This window comes from Mastacembelus armatus, chromosome 12, assembly GCF_900324485.2.
Source record: "Mastacembelus armatus chromosome 12, fMasArm1.2, whole genome shotgun sequence".
NCBI classification, from domain to species: domain Eukaryota; kingdom Metazoa; phylum Chordata; class Actinopteri; order Synbranchiformes; family Mastacembelidae; genus Mastacembelus; species Mastacembelus armatus.
Genome location: NC_046644.1, coordinates 8744398 through 8765929, shown reverse-complemented (window position 1 = coordinate 8765929; position 21532 = coordinate 8744398). Strand labels below are relative to the sequence as shown.

Here is a 21532-nt window from a genome sequence, read left to right as displayed (position 1 = left end):
GTTGCATGGCCTTTTCCCATTTGTATTAGTCCGTGTAGGTCAGATATACAGTATATGCTTCTTCTTCTTTTCCTTTCGGCTGCTCCCTTCAGGGGTCGCCACAGCGAATCATCTGCCTCCATTTAACCCTATCCTCTGTATCCTCCTCACCCACACCAACTATCCTCATGTCCTCCTTCACTACGTCCAAGAACCTCCTCTTTGGTCTTCCTCTAGGCCTCCTTCCTGGCAGCTCTAACCTCAGCATCCTTTTACCAATGTATTCGCTGTCCCTCCTCTGAACATGTCCAAACCATCTCAATCTGGCTTCCCTGGCCTTTTCTCCAAAACATCTAACATGAGCTGTCCCTCTGATGTCCTCATTCCTGATCCTATCCATCCTCATCACTCCCAGAGAGAACCTCAACATCTTCAGCTCTGCTACCTCCAGCTCTGCCTCCTGTCTTTTTCTCAGTGCCACTGTCTCTAAACCAGACAACATTGCTGGTCTCACCACTGTCTTGTCCACCTTTCCTTTCATTCTTGCTGACACTCTTTTGTCACACATCACACCTGACGCTTTCCTCCACCCGTTCCAACCTGCTTGCACACGTCTCTTCACTTCTTTCCCACACTCTCCGTTGCTCTGGACTGTTGACCCTAGGTACTTAAAATCCTCCACCTTCTTCACCTCTACTCCCTGTAACCTCACCGTTCTACTTGAGTCCCTCTCATTTACACACATGTACTCTGTTTTACTGCGGCTAACCTTCATTCCTCTCCTTTCCAGAGCAAACCTCCACCTCTCTAGATTTTCCTCCACCTGCTCCCTGCTCTCACTACAGATGACAATGTCATCTGCAAACATCATGGTCCAGGGAGATTCCTGTCTAACCTCATCTGTCAGCCTGTCCATCACCACAGCAAACAAGAAGGGGCTCAAAGCCGATCCTTGGTGCCGTCCCACCTCCACCTTGAACTCCTCTGTCACCCCTACAGCACACCTCACCACTGTCTTACAGCTCTCATACATGTCCTGCACCACTCGAACATACTTCTCTGCCACTCCAGACTTCCTCATACAAAACCACAGCTCCTCTCTCGGCACCCTGTCATACGCTTTTTCCCAATCTACAAAGACACAGTGCAGCTCCTTCTGGCCTTCTCTGTACTTCTCCATCAGCATTCTCAAAGCAAATATTGCATCTGTGGTGTCTTTCTTGGCATGAAACCATACTGCTGCTCACAAATGCTCACTTCTGACCTCAGCCTAGCCTCCACTACTCTTTCCCATAACTTCATTGTGTGACTCATCAGCTTTATTCCTCTGTAGTTTCCACAACTCTGCACATCTCCCTTGTTCTTAAAGATGGGCACCAGTACACTTCTCCTCCATTCCTCAGGCATCCTCTCATTCTCCAAGATCTTGTTAAGTAGCCCAGTCAAAAACTCTACTGCCACCTCTCCTAAACACTTCCATACCTCCACAGGTATGTCATCAGGACCAAATGCCTTTCCACTCTTCATCCTCTTCAACACCTTCCTCACTTCATCCTTACTGATCTTTGCTACTTCCTGCTCCACAACAGTCACCTCTTCTACTCTGTGCTCTCTAACATTTTCCTCATTCATCAACTCTTCAAAATATTCCTTCCATCTTTCCATCACACTTGTGGCACCTGTCAACACATTTCCATCCCTGTCCTTGATCACCCTAACCTGCTGCACATCCTTCCCATCTCTGTCTCTCTGCCTCACCAACCTGTACAAATCCACCTCTCCCTCCTTAGAGTCCAACCTATCATACAAACCCTCATACGTCCTTTGTTTGGCCTTTGCCACCTCTACCTTCACTTTACGCTGCATCTCCCTTTCTGTTCTCTTCTGTCCTCTGTGTCCCACTTAACACACTCCTGAACTTCCTCATTCCACCACCAAGTTTCCTTATCTGCTTTCCACCTTTCTTCTCTCCATCATATCAGCCAACTCTCTAGTTTTCCCTGACAAAGTCCCTACATTCAATGTCCCTACTCTAAGTCCTACAGTCCTGCCCTTCCTCTTCTCTCTTTGCCTACAAACACGTCTTCCTCCTCTCTTTCTTCGACCAACAGTAGTCCAATTTCCACTGGCACCCTGTAAGTCAACAGCACCAGTGGTGGTCGTTTTTAACCCAGACCGTGACTGATCCGGTATGGAAGTCATATTTGTGATTCGCATGTTTGATTTGGCTTAAATTTTACGTCAGATGCCCTTCCTGACACAACCCTCTGCATTTACCTGGACTTGGGACCGGCACATGAAGACACTGGAATGTGCCCCCCTGTGGTTGCATTAGATATACTATAAATGCTATAAATGTAAAAATGTTTAAATCCATATTAAAAATCCCATTTGCGTCAATTAAGATGTATACACACACACATTTCTAGCAACATCTTCCCTGTAAAGTGTTATTCTGAATTGTGACATATGATTAATTACCAAGTCCTCCAGCTTCTGCAGAATGTCCTTCTGCTGGATAGTCTGTCATCACTGTGTAGCAATTTGCTCATTTACAGCTTTCAAGCATTTTGCCTGAAACTCAGCATTAAATGCTCAGTTAGACATTGATAATCTGCAGTTGCAATTGCAACACAGCAATTTGTTTCATGGCGATGTGTAACTAGAGAGGGGGGTTAATCAGTAACTATTAATTATGTTGGTAGCAGCATTCACATATCGACATGCAGGTTGTAAACTCTGAACTCTGTGTTGATGCAGCAGTGCTGTGAGATTGGTCCTCAGTAATGATGCTGTCATGTTCTGGAAAAAAAAAGGCTATCCTCTGAAATGAAGGTTGGTTTGAAACGTAGACCTTGCACCAGAAATGTTTCTCATTTGGAATTTGTATATTCATATATTTATAACAGCGTGGCATGAACTGTCAGTCTAAACATACAGTTTGTCAAGTGTCTTTGTGAGAAGTTTCAGTTCTAAAATCTGTTTCATACAACAGTTTTTCCCATCAGATGCAGACATCACTGCTACCATAGGGGATGTTTGCATCTTCAACTAAAGTGAAGCAAATTAACAAGCAGCTGTCATTGGTTATTGATGCTCCACCAGTTTTTGGCTGGTAACTAACTTCTCATTAGTACTGAGAAAATTAAAATCATTAAAATTCCTGGTCATGGCTGTCACATATTTTATTACACTTAAGAGTATCATTCACAATTTTAGGTGATTTTGAAAATTGTTCCATCTTTCAAAACGATGTGCTTTGTATCCTTGCTCCTCTCAATTACCACTGACAAGTGTATTTAAATGGTGCACCACCATCTTACTCAAGTTCAGTTTGGTTCTCAGAAAGCATATTATACAGCCTGTGAGGATTGTTGTACAGTGTGATGTCTTCTGCGTCTCTGTAACAGCCTGAAAAGTAAAAAGAAAATGACATTAGGGTTATCTCAGCATGAGATTAGACAAGATTTTTTTTTCTTTTGGGAAAAAGTCTGTGTTAGAAAGAGAAGCGTTTACCAGGCTGTCAGGGTCTGCCAGCTCTGTGAAAGTGCAAGATTAAATTGCTGGAGTGCACTTTTCAAATATTCGAACGTACCATATATCCCACTATGAACACAGATACTATTGTATTGATGATATTAATAGAAGTGATACTGAGTACACTGAGCTGTTTTCCATTGTGCTTTACATCAGACAAAACTCTTCAAATGTGTCATATAACAACTTCAATTGCACATTTAGCTGTTTCTTCAAAATGGCATGTACATGTAGCAACTTTTTTAAATCATAAGATCTGGCTATATCATCACATTACGATAGCAGTAAAGACTGAGAAGACTGATTATTTAATAATAAATGAAATAACTCAACAGATGAGATAATGTATAATACATTTTACATCACACTATCCAGAAAGTGTATCTTAGAGCATGGGCACAGTGCTCCCATGAGCCTTTGTAATGCCCCACGGAGTCGTGAGCTTTCTTTAATTTCCATTACTGTACTTTCACTCACTCTCCCTCTACTTCACAGACAGTTCTCAGAGGCATGCTATCCATCTCTCTGTATCGCTGTGCCTGTCCCTGTTTTTGCTTTCTCCCTCTTTGATGTCTCTGCCACATCCTCATTTCCCTTTCTCCCCACATCGTTTAATATTTCTCATGGTGTCACCGGAGCCCTTCCTCCCATTGCACTTTATCCTCCTCAGCATCACTTCATCTCTGCATTCCTTTACTTGTTTGCTCCTTCCTCTGGTTTTTCTTTCTCTTACTCACCCCCTTCTGTTACGAACAGAGAAAGACAGAGGGACAGCTCTGTCACATGACCTAACCAAAGCATCTTGATTGGAGCAGCTGGGCCATGTAATTCAGTGCCTGAGGTGGTGTGACAGGCAGGCTGTTTATTTGAGGTGATTTGTTTGCATAATCAAGTAACTTGTTGCTTTTCTTTCAGTTGTTACTTAACCTCGAGAGCATCATTTGCTGTTAACATTTGTCATCACTGTGGGTGTGGCTGTGAAATGCAGAACAGGACTGTGAGATGAAAGGGACTAAAAATAAAATTATGATGAGAGGAGTGGGATGAAGCGCAACAGGAAGATGGAACACATGGGAGAAGAAAAATAGGGGAGGAAGAAGGAGAAAGTATGAAAGCGAGGGGAAGGAACCGAAAGGTTGCAAACAGGGTGAGAAACAATTAGAGATGTAGAGGTGAGCAGAGATGAACAAAGAGAGAGCAGACTTATCCTGTATCTTATGTAATACACAGTGTCCCAGTCTTTCATTATTCTAACTTGGAGGTTCTAGACTTCTCAGGTTTTATATATAATAAAAAGTGGCTGCATTTATGTCACATGCTCTAGATTGCATGAAACAGAACTGATCTACTGTGAAATTTATCTTGCTCAATTCACTCCATCAGTGTGCTGTAATAATGTTCTACACTGTCATTATTTCAAAAGAAAAAAAAAAAAATCCCATCCCTACAGGGACCCTTCCTCTTTGATGTTTTTGATGTCGCTCCCTTGGCTGAACTGATGTAATATGATTTTTGTACTTGGGGGATTCTAAAGTGGGGCTATAATCTGGGGAAACGCATGTTCAACTTATTTTGGGGACAGCACACAGCCTAATTAAACCTGCTGGTCTTGTTTACACAGATCAGACAGGAAACAGGTACATGCGTGTCTGTGGCTCAGAAATGAAACATTCCTCTATTGAAACCATCTATGGCCTGAATCAGAAAATACAGTGTTGAAGCTGTTGGTATGTTATATGTGTACTAATACGCTAAATGTAGCTTACATCTATAGCTATGAATACAGTATGGGGTTTGGTACATAACACTACTGATTGTATTTCAGGTAACATAACAAAAAAGAATTAACAAGCCACCAAACAGATGTATGACATAACTCAAGTTGCTGAAGTTGCATAAGTTGGGATGCTTTAAAAATAAAGCTGGTCATGCTAGACTCAGGTATTTTGTGTAACCTAGTTTTACATAGGCTGCCACCAAATAAAGTCGTAATGTTAGTTTATTTGTACCATTCGTAGCCACAAACATTACTAACAACCAAATGCAGTCCCCCATGCCAGACAGTCACTTCTGGACAGTAGACACCAGTGTTGGTAGATACATAAGTGGGGGAATAAAGCAGGTCATGTAACGTCTCAGAGTCTGTTAAGATGTTAAGCTGTTGTTTTGCTTCTTGCCATCATTTTATTGTTGGATCAATGCTTTTTCTTATATTGCTCCACCATTTGTAATTTTGACCCTCTGCTGATCCTATACTTCTCTTTTTACACAAGATACTGTACAATAATATACTTACAAGCCTGGATTCAGAGATGAACCAGCTTATTTTTGCTATGATTTTTTTAAATTCAGATATTTAACACAGTGGTTTCTTCTCACTGTTTTATGTCTTGCCTTAAGGCCTATCCTCACATATAAGCTGACTATTATAATGTCCTAGTTTTTTGAATGCATGTTAGAAAAAAATAGAAATGTGTACCTGGCCTGTGTGTGACTTAAACACAACAGAAGTTTAATATCACACCCTAAAACCAGGCAAGCCAGTATAAGATCCTCATTTCTGTCAGTACACTAACACAACATGACAGTGGAGTGAAAATCCAGGACTTGACTTTGGATTTATGTAACACCCTTCTGGTGGTTTTTTTTTTATAGTTTGAGGAAGGAGATGGGTGGCAGGACTGGCAGTAAAAAGATTTTGGGAATGAAGGAGGGTTGGAGTGGGATGGATAAAAATGTAATTAGGTTTGGATTTATATTACAATGAAACTGCAGAGAGTAATACAAATATAGAGCAAAGATATATTCCATCAAATGGTTTAAATCCATCAAAAAGCTAACATATCTATTAAAGCTGTCAGTCTTATGATCTGAATAATTGAATTTATACCTGACCATTCACATTTTCTGGGATTTTCTCTAATGCTGCATTATGTTTTTTTTAGTAGCAGAAGTAGAGAAGATCAGTCAGTAATGTGAATTATACAACGATATCTATAGTTTGTACTAAGATCACGTAAGGCAGGCAGCCACAAAACACTGTGGTGGTGATTGTGTTATTTCTTCTTTCACTATTTAGGTGGTCTAGTTTTATACAAACATTCAGATATTATTTTGGTCATTTAAGAGCAGCACAATTTGAAGTTGTTACCTAAAGGTTGGAACAGTATTCATCCTACACACTTAGCAGCACAGGGCAACATCTGCACCGGTGCCGCTTTTTACATTGGACACAGTGGCTTGAGCCAAAAAATGTCCATTACAGAAGTTTTGAGGTTGAGAAAGAGAATTAAAAGGTTTTGCTTTGCTGGACACCTGTTAATATAAAGGTCATAGTAGGAAATTTATGCCCGCTCTTCTGATGCAATATAGTTATGGCAGCGAGAAATGTAGCTTGTTAAAAGTTAACAGAGGTAGATTGCTGTACCAAAATGTCCTGTCAGACTCCTGGGTAAAAGAGGTGAATTGTACACTCCAAGGGAGAAGGATAATGGCATAAAGCAATAACTCTGTATCACCTTTTTACGACAGCAAGTTTCGTCAGTCTGCCCTTCACACAACTGATGCGGTGTGACACAGGCTGGGGAGTAAACATAATAAAGCCACAAGTTATGCCTTACAGAGAAAGGGACACTTGTCCAGGTGTAAAACTGTCACAGAAAAAAGCAGCTCATGAGGAATTCACAGAAACCGATGAGCAGCCTGGGGATTTGACTGCATCACTATTTTCTTTTCAGCAGAGCTTGCACACTGCAACATGTTTATTAAAAAAAAATCACAAGCAGACTACAGGACAGACAAAAGATGTTAAGATGATATCGATATCTTAAATTGCTTCTCTGGTGTGGCATGTTTTGGTCCTTTGGTACAGCCTGATGAATCTCTTCATGTCTAATGGCTCATATATCATTTATGGTGTGGAGAAGTAGAATGAGGTGATCTGAGTACAATATATAAGATTTATAAAAAAACAAGGAGGAGTAATGTAGGGAATAACTGATCCAGAAGTTGCTCAATTGTATCTGAAGTATCTCAGTGTTTAGTACCAGCAGCCATAACGTTTAGGCTACTGCTGATGAATGAACAGAACCTATAGTTGTGATTGAGCTCGGGGCAAGCTATGGTCTTTTATTTTTTTAAAATTGCAAATAAGGTAAAGGTCAAAGTTAATGAAGTCACAGTAATAATAAAAATAAAGTTCAACAGCTGTACCCTGGCAAATGCCCCTCTAGATAATCTGTCCAACTCATTTCCAGGTATTTCCTGGTAAACCTGACATCCTTATGTGATCCCACAAGGTATTACATGGCTTTTCTGCAGGCGAAGGAATTTGCATATTTTCAGAGGAGACCTATGAATAATTTTGTAGCTGATTACTCCACTGGAACTTGTTTGTGTAGCATGAAAACATGAATTTATCCCATATCTGTCTCTAAGTGCAACGTGGATCCTGTGTGAGGACAAGCTGCTTTAAGATAGAGGAGCAAGAGGATTTCTTTTTATATGAGTGGCTTTTTTTTTGCTTGTTGTTGTTGTGCTGTGAGTGTAACCGTGATGTATTATAGTTCCTCATACCAGTAGCCTAATGCAGGTGAACTGTATAAAAAAAAAAAAGCAGCAGGGCATCTTTATAACGGAAGAAAGTAAAAAAATATTGCTAACTAGCTTGGTGGTATTCAAAGAGCTGGCATAGAAACTGATGAAGCTCGGACACATAAATACACACACACACACACACACACACACCTGGACGTCTCCATATGGCTGTCTGTCACAGCACTAGACCTGCCAACGTTTCTCTCCTGCTCACTGTAAACATTGCTTTTCTTTTTCTTCTTCACTCTCTGAGCACCACTGGCCATGTTGTCCAGTCCGGTTCACACACCATCCATATTTTATAGTAGATAACATTAGTTAGGGTCAAATAATTTCATTGGAGAGAATTTGGTGTTGATCGTAAAATACAACTAGTATGTTTTGCTTTTGCTTTAGTGTCTGACTCAGAAAAGCCACGAGCTGTTTATTGTATTCTACTGCAAAATGAATGTACTGGGGTAACCATATACGGGGAGCTGTGTGCTGTAGCCTGTAGAAACATAAAAGCTGCTATACAGTACTAGCTGATGCCCCAGCTTGAGGCTTGAAAAACAAGGCTGTCATATTTTTGTTTTCTTCAGCAAAAACAGAAAAACAAGTGCTGTTGAACTAAAAGCACACTGGCTCAAATGTACACAGTGCACTCATGATTGACAGCTCATCTAACCGACACTTCTTTTTGACATAGAGTACTAAATCCCTAAACCTAGAGGATCTCTTACATCCATCCATCCATTTTCTACACCCACTTATTCCTTAACCAGGGTCACAGGGATCAGCTGGAGCCTATCCTACCTCTTTGGGTGGAAGGCAGGGGTACACCCTGGACAGGTCACCAGTCCATCACAGGATTTCTTACATAAAAGTAGCATTTGAACTGTCACTGAGATAAATTATACTTTTTACTTTATAGTATCTGATTTTCTTCATCCAGGATCATATGGTGTAGTCTATGCTGATTTTGAAAATTAAAGTTCTGTTCTCCATACGCTGGGGTCTCTCTGGTTGGATTTTGGGTGTTTGCCCTGTGTCTGTGGGGGGTGTTTCAGGTACTCCATCCTCCTCCCTCAGTTTAAACACATGCAGTTTGGGAGTAGGTGAATTGGTAACCCTAAATTGCCTGTAGGTGTGAATGTGAGAGCGCTGATCTGTCCAGGGTGTACTCTACCTCTCACCCAACGTTAGCTGGGATCGGTTTGACTTGTCAGTAAATATTGAATTGTTTCCCAAAAGTTAGATTTGATTCATTTGATGAACTGGCAGCTAAATAAAAAAGAAAGTCAGAAGAAGAAAGAAACAACTGAGCAAACGAAATCTGACATGTAGCTGTTGAAGAGTCATCTCAGTGACGTAAACAATGCAACATTAACACATACTTGTCATACTTGTCATTGCTACTGCAGGAATGTGAAATGCTACACTACCTCAGTCCTCTACACAGAATGAGTCAGTATCTGTTTCCAAATTTATATGCACTGAAATTCATATGGATGTCAGATTTTTTTATTTTTTAGGACCCAGTTGCAATTCTGAACAGATTTGTGGATGTGCTAAAATATAGTTCACAACTCAGTGCATCTTGCAAGGTTTCCTGGCTGCAGTTGTAGCTGTCTCAACAAATGTGGAAATGTGTGGTCAAGCCTGTTTCTTTGTTGTGATTAATGATAGTCATCTAGTGTAATGCTTAGTGGTGCTTTATGTGGAATTGTGGCTCGCATATAATCAATGAAATGTTAAAGGTGTAAAAACCCTGTAAACGACAAACGCAGCCCTCACCCACTGATGCAAACAACAGAATTAGAAAAGGATGGATGGCAAGAAAAACAATTTTCCTTTTAGAAATAGTGTCGTATACTCTCTAGTTGACTTTTTCCAATGACAAGAAATGTTTAAAAACATTTAGGACTCAAATTACAGTTATGTCAATATGTATTTTTTCTGAAATGCTAAATAAAAATGCAGCTCTTTCATAGAGCAGAGACCATGTGTGGTATGAATATAACTGATGAGATTTGTGTAGTCTTCCTCTTTAAGCAGCACCCATCTTTCTGTAGGGGCATAGTGACACCTGCTGCTGAAGAGAATTATTACAGATGATTTGCTTGATCATGTTACAAGAATCACACTCAGTGTTAATCAACATGTTTCCTTGGGACATGTTAACCAGTCATACCTAGTTGTAATAGTCTCATATTTTAATGATTCCTATGGGATCACTAATGCATCTGGTCTCTGATTTTACCCTTCCTTTACATTACTGCTGTTAACATCAGTTGGCAGTACTTTTGCCTCACTAAGATATCCTAATTTTTCCAGTTATGGTGATGTTACAGGGCCTTTCTTTTTTAGTCCCTAACATAAAAATTTCAAAATATCTCATTATTTTCCTTTGATATAAAGCCCCAGCAGAGAGCCACAGTGATCTAGATTGGCGGTGACGCTGGCACTTCAGTGGCTGAGTGACACAAACACAGTTGATTTTTCTGAATTAAAAGCCCTGCCATGTGACGTCTTACATTTTCTATTCCAGCTTTGCTTCATCATCGGTGACTAAAGATGCTATATATGAAAAACAAAATTGCCTGCAGTTACTTCTTGAAAGAGAGAGAAAGGAGGCCAGAGACAAAAAGATGAGGGGGTGAGGGAGGAGAGGAGGTGGTAAGTGATGGTGGTGGGTGGGGTGCTTATACACAAGTTATCATGACACAGATAGAAAGCGAGAGAGGAAGAGAAGAGAAGTGTTTTTAGAGGATTTATGTGGCTGTTACATATTAAGACCTGCTAGACACGTCAGAGCTGAGAGAGGAGATGAGCGATGTTCAGGGACCCATCACAAAGCACTGGATGTACAACTAACAACTCTGTCTTCTTCTTCTTTTTCTTCTTCTTCTCCTCCTCATCTCACCTTCTTCAACTTCCTCAACTCGCTTGCTCCATCTCGCTTCAACATGTTTTTCTTCCAGCTCGTCATCATGTCCGGCACAGTGTTGTTAGCCTATTACATGGAGTGCACGGACCTGTTCAGCGTGCACGTGCAGGGTTTCTTCTGTAATGACGCTGAGCTGATGAAGCCGTATCCCGGCACAGAGGAGTCCAGCTTCGTCCCCCCCCTCATCCTGTACTGCGTGGTGGCCGCAGCCCCCACCGCCATAGTGAGTAAAACTTATTTAATGTGTTTCACAGTAGTTATAAAACTGGCAACTTCTCAAACTGTTTTTCTGGAGTGCAAATAGCAATAATCAGGTGTGGCATGAATGTGTTTATTCAGGCTCTCTATCTATCCCTGCTTTTCTCTGAACCAGCAATCATTTGTTCACTGCTTATAGTTTGAAACATATTCTTTCTCGCTTTTTGGTTTTATTATCAAGCACAAATCTAGCTCTGAAATATTATCTGAATATTATCAAGTATTACTTTGCCATACCTCATTTACAGTTAATACATTCTGGTCAGTGCCAAATACATTGTATAAGTCTTTAACCTACTGCAGTTGTCTCTCTGACAAAATATGGAAGAAAATGTCATGTCAAACTGTCTGACTGAAAACCATCTTCATATATTTTTATGGATCAGCACTCACAGATTGAACCTGTATTGTGAACTTTATGCAGTGGCTCTTTGACTGGTTATCAAATGTCCTGGCCTACTGCACTACAGAGCACTGACCTGAATGCGCCAGTGAAGTGTAAAGTCATGAAGTCATGCTGTGACTGTGTATGCGGGCGGCATGTGAGGATATTTGATGAAGTCGACTACTAGACAGGCCCTTGACACAATTGAGTGTATCCTTCATTAATGTTATTAATTACACCTTCATGATTTGTCCAAGTTATTAATTGTAAAGCTGAGGGATACCTGCAGATGCTGTAAATATAGGACAATGGCTGCAGTATATAGAGTATGTATTTCTGATTAAAACATCTCATGCAGAAATAGCAACATGTTGCCACCAGGTGTCAGTTTTGCTCCATGCTTCTTGACTCTACCTCAGGCACCAGGCCATGTTTCTGAGCCCCTGGGTGAGTTACTCCTCCTCCTAAGAGTATTATAAATCACTTTTTCATTTTAAACAGTTCCCAGTATGCAATAGGTTGTTTCAGTTGACTTGTGTTAACAAATACTTTGTGCCAAACAGGCCTTGGTCATTTTTAGTAGGGCATCACAGCAGTTCATGTTGTGCAGACGGTCTTCTCAGCTCTGACTTTGAGTGTCAGCTGGGCAGCCAGGTGATAAAATATCGTGGTATGAAAATGTTCAGCTTTACATACACTGACCAAAATTATAAACGCAACACTTTTGTTTTTGCCCCCATTTTTCATGAGCTGAACTCAAAGATCTAAGACCTTTCTATGTACACAAAAGGCCTATTTCTCTCAAATATTGTTCACAAATCTGTCTACATCTGTGTTAGTGTTAGTGAGCATTTCTCCTTTGCCAAGATAATCCATCCACCTGGCAGGTGTGGCATATCAAGATGCTGATTAGACAGCATGATTATTGCACAGGTGTACCTTAGGCTGGCCACAATAAAAGGCCACTCTAAAATGTGCAGTTTTATCACAGAGCACAATGCCACAGATGTTGTAAGTTTTGAGGGAGCGTGCAATTGGCATGCTGACTGCAGGAATGTCCACCAGAGCTGTTGCCTGTGAATTGAATGTCCATTTCTCTACCCTAAGCCGTCTCCAAGGGGGTTTCAGAGAATTTGGCAGTACATCCAAACGGCCTCAGAACCGCAGACCACGTGTAACCACACCAGCCCAGGACCTCCACATCCAGCATCTTCACCTCCAAGATCGTCTGAGACGTCTGAAATGTTTCATTTCCTGCCAATATCCAGCAACTTCGCACAGCCATTGAAGAGGAGTGGACCAACATTCCACAGGCCACAATCAACAACCTGATCAACTCTATGCAAAGGAGATGTGTTGCACTGCATGAGACAAATGGTGGTCACACCAGATACTGACTGGTTTTCAGACCCCCCGAAACTCCCAATACAGTAAAACTGCACATTTTAGAGTGGCCTTTTATTGTGGCCAGCCTAAGGCACACCTGTGCAATAATCATACTGTCTAATCAGCATCTTGATATGTCACACCTGTGAGGTGGATGGATTATCTCGGCAAAGGAGAAGTGCTCACTAACACAGATGTAGACAGATTTGTGAACAATATTTGAGAGAAATAGACCTTTGTATGTGTACATAGAAAGGTCTTAGATCTTTGAGTTCAGCTCATGAAAAATGGGGGCAAAAACAAAACTGTTGCGTTTATAATTTTGGTCAGTGTAGTAAGGCGGACTTACACTAAGGGTAACTGACTATCACTGAGTGGGCAGATCTATTATTGTCAGATATATAGCCATGCTACAGTACTTTAACAACATGCAATAATTCACAGCTGGAGCTGGTGAAGGTAGACTGTGGTTATTTTACTCCCACTTGCTTGTGCTTTCACAACTACTATAGTTCATCAAAATTTAAAGACTGCCGAGTTAGCAACTTAATATAATCTAAGAGCCAACCTGAACCAACTCTATCCACTCCAATCAGCAGTCTTAATGCTTTTATGTAATCCTAATTTGTTTGAATGTACTGATACATCAGCACACTGCAACTAAACAAACACATGCAACTCGTCCAAACAGAGAAAACATCTTTGCCAGTTTGACAACACTGTGTGCAGCCTGACAAAATGTGCTATAGATGTAGAGACAACTAAATACAGAAATGCTTTAAGTTGCACAGAAAATAGGTGGATCATAGTTACGGGCAGGCTAAAAGCTGATGAACATGACTGGGCACCTGGGCGTGAGTTGATCCCCTGGAATTAGAGCTCTGCACTAGTCTGTACACCGTCTCTGCAATAATATCTCAGTAGAAGAATCATGAAAAAACAGACATAAACATAAATCTAACTTTTCTGTTTTCCAGAAGCACTTAATCAGGGATGTGACTGTGATTTTTTTGTTCTTGGTCTCACACCGCCTCTTTATTTCTTATAAGACATGTATGTGTGTACACAATTTGATTTCTATGTGCAGTTTTACATAAAACTTCAATTCACTTTTATTTGTGTAGTGCCAAATCGCAATAAAAAAACAATCTCAGGGCACTTTACATACAAATCCCTCATAAATCCTAATAATAATGATGCTTTCTTTCTTTATCCTGCTTGCGTCTGATCACACACCTCTCAGAGTGTGCTGTGTCAGCTTTTCAGGTTTTATTTAATGCTGCTGGTCATGTCCCATAGTTTCATCTCTCCTTGGTATAAGTATGGGTTTTATATCTCACTCTCTATCAATCTATATGCTATCCCAAACTTTTTAATTGTGCCCTTTTAGAGTGCTGTGTCAGGTGCTTACTGAAGTTGTGCTTCAGCCTGTATGTATTGCTCCATCTCCACATGCGTCATAAACCAGAGGTGGTCAGTCAAAATTAATGATGACAGGGCTGGGATGTTGGCCAATTAGCAGAGAGGCAGTAATTTATGTAGCGTTCCACATGGCCGGAACAATGGGAGGCTGTGGGGGTTAGATGGGTCGAACACATGCAGTTCGACCATGGACAGTCTTCCTCTCAGAGTATAGACAGTGAAAGTATGAGGCTGTTCTTGTCAGTGTGGGTCTAACACAAACAGGTAGCTGGTTAATGTTAGGAACAATGCAGTAACTACCCTGAAAGACTGTCAAAAGTTTCTGGAGATAAACTTGTTCAAAAAGCTTCGCGAAGTTAGAAAATACTATATTGAAGCAAATGGCAACTCCAATGCATTTTTTAAAAAACAAAGTCCTCCATGGCTCATTCTACTCCTCATGTGTGTCTTGGTACCAGTACTGATAATGATTGTGTCATTAAGAAACAATTAAAAGAGCTTTTATTCTTTTTTTCGATCACTTTGGGGTAGCATAACAATCTGTATACAAGCAAACAGCTTCATATTTACACATCCAGTAAACACAAAGTAGCCTTAGCATCGATATCAGTTCATATATCTGACTACCATCAGTGATTGTAGGTCCAGTAATCAAACATTAACCTCAATGTTTTCGGCCCCACTGACTGATGGAGGGGGTGCATGGTGGATCTACCAGAGCTTTAGCTGGAGTAATGAGAGTCAAGCGAAGATGTTGGCTGCAAAAGCAAAACATTGAGCTGAAAGACACTAAAATGGTTCCTGTGTTAATCACTATAAGCAACATGTTTCACAGTCCATTAAAAATGTATTTGTGGGTGTTCTTGGCTTGATAGACAGGTGGTGGTTGTCTTAATCCAGATCCAAGCAACAAGATGTCTCTTAAGAAACTTTGACAAGATTTGTAGCAGACCTGTTCTAATAGTGAATGGAAAGTAATTTATAATGTACAAAAGGTGTGGGGGGAAAAAGGAAAGAAATAAATTCTATCTAGAAACCAATTTTGTGCTCTGGTTATTGAGTTGTTTTAGTCCTTTGGAGGGCTGCTTTATCAGGCTAAGATGTTTGTAAGTAATATTTCTTAATTAACTACTTAACTTTAAGTACTACAATTAGTTTTTTGTTAAGATTTGAAAATATTATCACATGAACAGCTTGTAAGAATCAAGACATGTTTCTGTGCCTCATGCTGCACACAGGATAATAGATTTCTGAAAAAACAAAAAAAAACTCTACTATTGGCAGTCAGCATGGGGCAACGAACAGCACCATGAATCATTTATAGTTTCCACAGGGGACAGCAGTCACATTTAATGTGTGACTAGAAAAAGGTTGAACTGGATAAAAAATGGTTCTTCTAAATACTGTGGGCAGTGATTCTCATTTTAATGTCATGGGTACAGTATTTTATGGACTTTCAAGGGTATTGCAGACATAAGCTTCTATAAATCTGTTACGCTGGCGGATGGGTCGGTGTAATTTACACAGTACATGAAGTGTTTTTTTTTTTTTTATTTCTTTCAGGGAAATATTCCCAAAGAATTAGACACTCCATGGATGATTTGCATGTTCTTTTTTTTTTGTGTCTGATGTTTAACCTTTTCATTTTGCCAAGTTTTTGTCTCCACTTCCTGTTATGACAAAGTTGGAGATATTTGCCGTCAACAGACAGAGCATCTGTATAAAAGAAAGAGAGGGTTACATGACATGAAATAAAATGGTAATTAACCTTTTCACTGCTGAAGCAGACTAAAGTGAAACAAATTCTATAAGGCAATTGCTATTTTCATGAAAATGTTAAAATCAGCATTAAGCAGCATGAGTTGCAACTTTTGAAGGGCCTATATTAAATTGTATTAGTTGATTTTACACTTACACTTGTCCTCCTTTTTGGCCTTTGTCTTTTGGTTTGTGTCACACTAGTGTATGTGATGTAACAGTCAATTTGAGGATGATGGCCTGTTTTGGTTAGGCTGCACTTGAAGACAGATGTTTCTAGGTCATTAAACACACAAGATAAATTCTCTGATGCATGTGATGATACTTTCATTCAGTATTTGCATGATTTATGTCATCATCAGTGGAAAGAAATACTTCAAGTATTAATTCAGTTTGCTAGTTGTTGATAAATCCTGACGGGAGCTCTAAAACATTCATACTAATTTTATGTGATTGCTGTCAGTCCTTATTTCTTCTTCCTTTTATAGGTTTCCCAGCATCACAACATTAATCGCTCTTACTACTCATAGTCACAAAGAAAGAAATAGATTAGAGTTGCATACACACCAACATGTTGATGGTAAAAATGCATTCACAAGGGATTGAGGAAAACCGTTTTGTTACTTGTCCTGGGGCTCAAAACAAACTCTTAGGAGCACAGATACGCACACAAAAGGCCCAAAACCACATGTGTGCACGCATATGCATCATATGAACACACTCACTCGTATTTTTGTAGAAGCCTGCCTCACCCAAGGCATTTGGCAGTGAGTTTCATTTTTTCTGTCCAGCAGCAGTGTTTTTCCATTAGACCTGATGTAATGTCCGCACTATAATAGACCAGAAGAAAGGCTGCATTAAGACATTGGTTTATGTACACAGGCCAGACAGGGGTGAACTGTTCCTCTCCTCTATAATGGTGTGCCTAACGTGATGTTTTTCTTCTTCTTTGTCTGCGTGTGTTTCTTTTCCACTGTATCTATCTGAATCTTTTCCTTTTCTCCCATTTGCTATTGCATGTGTGTGTAGATTTTTATTGGAGAGGTGTCGATGTACGTGATGAAATCTACAAGGGAAGCTCTCCTGGCCCAGGAGAAAACTATTGTGACAGGAGACTGTTGTTACCTGAACCCCCTTATCCGCCGCATAATACGCTTCATAGGTAAGAAAGTTGCCATGCCAAAATGCCTTCATGTTGATGATCAGGTAGCAACTGCTAACTCAGAATCATACTCCCTCAGGAGTAAACCCACTCGTACACACATCAAAAGGATGGATTTTTTTTTTTTTCTGACGTATTATGTTCACCTGGTTTATCAAATGCATTTGCAGTGGACCGAAAGACCAAAAAATATATGGCTCATTTCACTGATTTGAATAATTTTATTTAGTTCAGTACAAAGTCTAATACTGACTGACTGAATAGCAGCAATTCAAATGCAAATGAGTGTCACCATCACATTAAGGTGCTACTTTTGTCTGCATGAAGTTCACTTTTTCATAATGCTCTTATTTCATTTAGTACAAAACTACCTAAGCATTGTTTGTACGGCTAATAGCTCAGTAAACCACATCGCGGTCGTTTCAGTGGCTCCTACAGTTTTTCAGTAAGGTTTTAGCCAGGAGGCAACACTTCAATATCTCATGTATCTCACGCTGAATGTGGCTGCAGTCAGTCACCTGTGAGGGGAGCTCCAATGCAACAAGCTACGGATTCAAAAAAGTCCCCCAGATGATTCACAGCTAGAGGATTTGGTATTAAAGATTAGTTTGTTCATGTTCTAAATATCTCTATCATAAAGTGAAAAGGGCTTGCCAGAAACTAATTTATCTCACAAAGGACAAAACGATGGTGACCTGTGAATGACGTGACATATAATTGGATCGGCCATTTTTCTGTTGTCAGAGATTGGTCGATGCAGAACAGTGAAGGATGAAATGAGAGCGACTGAGACGATGGGCCCATGATGTGGATGGCAGGCGAACACTTGAAATAAATAGTATGAACTAAGTATACTTTGAATCACAGCCGTATGACAGGTGTGGAACTGTTTGCTTAGAAGATGCTACTTGTGAACAGTAAAATCAAAGTGTTTTAGTAAGTGTGAGTAGCTCTAACCCACATGCCCATTCTTGTTTGATTGATTGGACTCCTGACTTAGCTTTTGTTGAGGTCATTGACCGAGTGGTTCACATCTTCTTTCCAACCGACACTGTGAATATAACAGTACAATGACGTGTGCTGCTGTTATCAAGTTGATTGTCTAAGTTACAGCTTTTAACAAGCACAAAGATCTGACCATATTTTAAGTCACATTTATATACCAGTGCAAGTTAAAGCTGCGCAGAGTCACGAGAAGCAAACATTGTAGAGAAATCGGCAACATGCTTTGAATCAATGGTATAAATGTGGGCGAAAATGATGCAAAAGCTGCTTTTAGTCACATTTTCAAATGTTTTGAATATCAGTTCATTTTTATACTTTAATAGTATCTATCACACTCTCATTTTTATAATAAGGCTGCAATAAGACTGACAGACGCTTCACTATCTGTTTCAGTAAAGAAGGCTGCCTGCTGGACTTTGTAATGCCATAATCAGAACTCTATTGTTCATTTTTAAATAACACCCCTTCATTTTACAAAACACTAATCAGAAATTCATTAGACAAATATTATTAGACGTTTGTAGGATCATTTAGGCGTTTCGTTTCCTGCTTTTTTGCTCCCTCCCAGCCCCTGTCCTCTCACCTTAATTCCCCCGTCTCTGTTTTCCTCCGTGTCCTTCACACAATCGTGTCCCTGTGCCGCTCACAGGCACCCAAACTCTTCACCCCCACCCTGGATGAGAATACAAAGCAGAGTAATTTCATGGCTAAGCAGGCTAGATAATCAGCAGTCATATTTCACAGCAAAAGAAATGCAGACTCAGACACTCACTGGTCAGGGTTGGTGGGCTGAAAGTGCAATCATTCATATTAGATACTGTTATTGTCTGTTTATGTTTCTGTCTCTGCCACTCTCCTTTCCTACTAATTTAACTTCAGGTGAGCCTGACATTTCTCTTCTGCTTTGTTCTCATCCATGCTGCAAAACAGACAAACCTTATTTCATCCTAATTTGAGATTCAGGTAGGGGTTAAATGATGAAAGACATGCAGGTGCGGCTGTAACGCGGTGGGTGACTAATTCAGCTTCATATAACATTTTAAACACCAGAAATAAGTCACAGAATCAATATAGTTTACATTCAAGTCCAGTCCTGTTGTCTGACATTTGAAGAAATACTAAACATAATAGTTTTTTCCACAATAGAAACTCTTCAAAGAGTAAATGTTAACATTAGATAATTTGGGGTCTACCTTTGTCTAATGACAGTTGGGAGCTTATGTGCCAGCACTAGGAGCCAGATAGTCACAACCCATTTTAACCTCAGATTAAAATAAAAAAAGATTGCATCATAATAAAAGGGTAAAACATGTGTGTAGGTTTTTGTGTTTGCCTGTGTGTCTTTGTCACTGTTTTTTTTTTTTTTTGTTTGTTTTTTGTTTTTTCGAGCTTTCAGGCTATACATTCTGATATTGCTGTATCTGTGTCTCCGTGTGCCCCAGGTGTGTTCGCCTTTGGTCTGTTTGCCACAGATATCTTTGTCAACGCAGGCCAGGTGGTGACAGGAGGTCTATCCCCCTACTTTTTGTCTGTGTGCAAGCCCAACTACACCGGTACAGAGTGCCGTTTTAATCACCAGTTTATCGTCAACGGCAACATCTGCACAGGGAACCCTGTCATCGTGGAGAACGCCCGCCGGTCATTCCCATCTAAGGATGCTTCACTGAGTGTTTACTCTGCTGTTTATCTCACGGTGAGAAGAATATTGCCCATAATAAAGTTTAATATAGGCTTTTTCCTTTACATATGTTAACAAGATGTAGGCTATAGATTTTTTTTTTACTTTCTTGTGGAATTTTAACATTCTTTTTGATGGTGTTTTAAGTCATTAAACGTGAGTCCAACAGTCTTATAAATGTACACTGCTAAATAGGTATATCTAAATATTGTCTCTAAAACAATAAAAAAAAACTATACCGTATCTACACAAATGTTTAGATCTGTTTTAAAATTTCCTCTGTAAAAGAAATCATACATTTAAAGCAGTGGTCTCAATAATTGCTGCAATACAGAAATAAAATATACTGATATAGCCACTGCTGTATTTTAGCATTGTATTTAATTTCCAGTCCTATCGTAGCACTGTCTGAAGTTACTGAACCAAAATATGTTTTTCACTTCTTATAGATTCATTTTTCCTTGTTTAAATCAATGACCCCTAAAACATTGTGGACAAAATAAATGTGAACATTCTTCACTAGATTTTCAGATAGATTTTCTCCAAAGCAACCTAAGCCCAGTTAATTAAAAATCAATGTCAAAATGTTGGTCGTGCAGGAGTTACTCATCTGGGACTCAGCGTAATTAGTTTACATCTTGGTGGAAACAAAGTCTAGAATGTTAAGAAAAAAAATTCCCAAACAATCGGAGATGAATAAGTCTTTTTAGACTGGAATGATTAAAATTATACACTACATCTGAAAATGAAAACAGCTCTGAATATGAAGGAATATTTGCTGTAAAGAGGGGCAACATAGAACCTTTGGTTCTTTGATGAAGGATTTGGCAAGGAGAAACTTTGCTCTTTGCTGAAATTATCTTGAGAATTTTTTCCTACCAGTGCAGGGTAGGTTCAGGCATTTTTAGAAAATAGGCTGTGGGCATGAAGAATGGCTTTTTGAAGAGCTGCTATTTGACATCGAAGTGATGGCAGGACTCAGATGCTGAAAAGTTAAAGAGGGAAGAGAAGTGTAGATTTTATCAGCGGAAACAGTAAAGAACACAAAGACAGATTGTTCATGAAAATGATTTAGTACATACAGTTTCTCAGTTGGAAGCCAGTATTTACATACTGAATGTGTTTACTGCAAAATAAGAGGCATTCTTTATTAGATTCTTTTTTTTCACAGGTAAAAAAATATCTTGGAGAGTTATTTCACTTATATGATGTAAGTTTTTGACATCCTTCCTTAACAGTTTTGCCATGGAGGCTTTGTGCTTTCGTGAGGTGCTAAAGTATTTGACATGGTTTCTGTGGGAACAACTCCAGTTGCTCTGGATAAGACTTACTTTTTCTCCCCCAGAAGAGGGAGAGGGCCTCTTGTTAATCCCTTGGGATGCAGAGGAAAAAAAATGTCTTCACATCTTTGGCTTCATTTAATCTGCCTACTCTCCT

The 21532-nt window shown here is 39.8% G+C and overlaps 1 protein-coding gene across 2 annotated transcripts in view; it reads left to right on the top strand.

The window, feature by feature from the left end:
• The window catches only part of plppr1 (phospholipid phosphatase related 1), a 43883-nt gene that overhangs the window by 14318 nt on the left and 8033 nt on the right, over window positions 1-21532 (top strand). For both annotated transcript variants that reach the window (XM_026298400.1, XM_026298401.1), the window contains exons 3-5: window positions 11076-11264; window positions 17280-17412; window positions 19860-20110. In XM_026298400.1, coding sequence (XP_026154185.1) covers window positions 11076-11264; window positions 17280-17412; window positions 19860-20110 — 573 coding nt within the window. The remainder of the gene's footprint in view (window positions 1-11075; window positions 11265-17279; window positions 17413-19859; window positions 20111-21532) is intronic.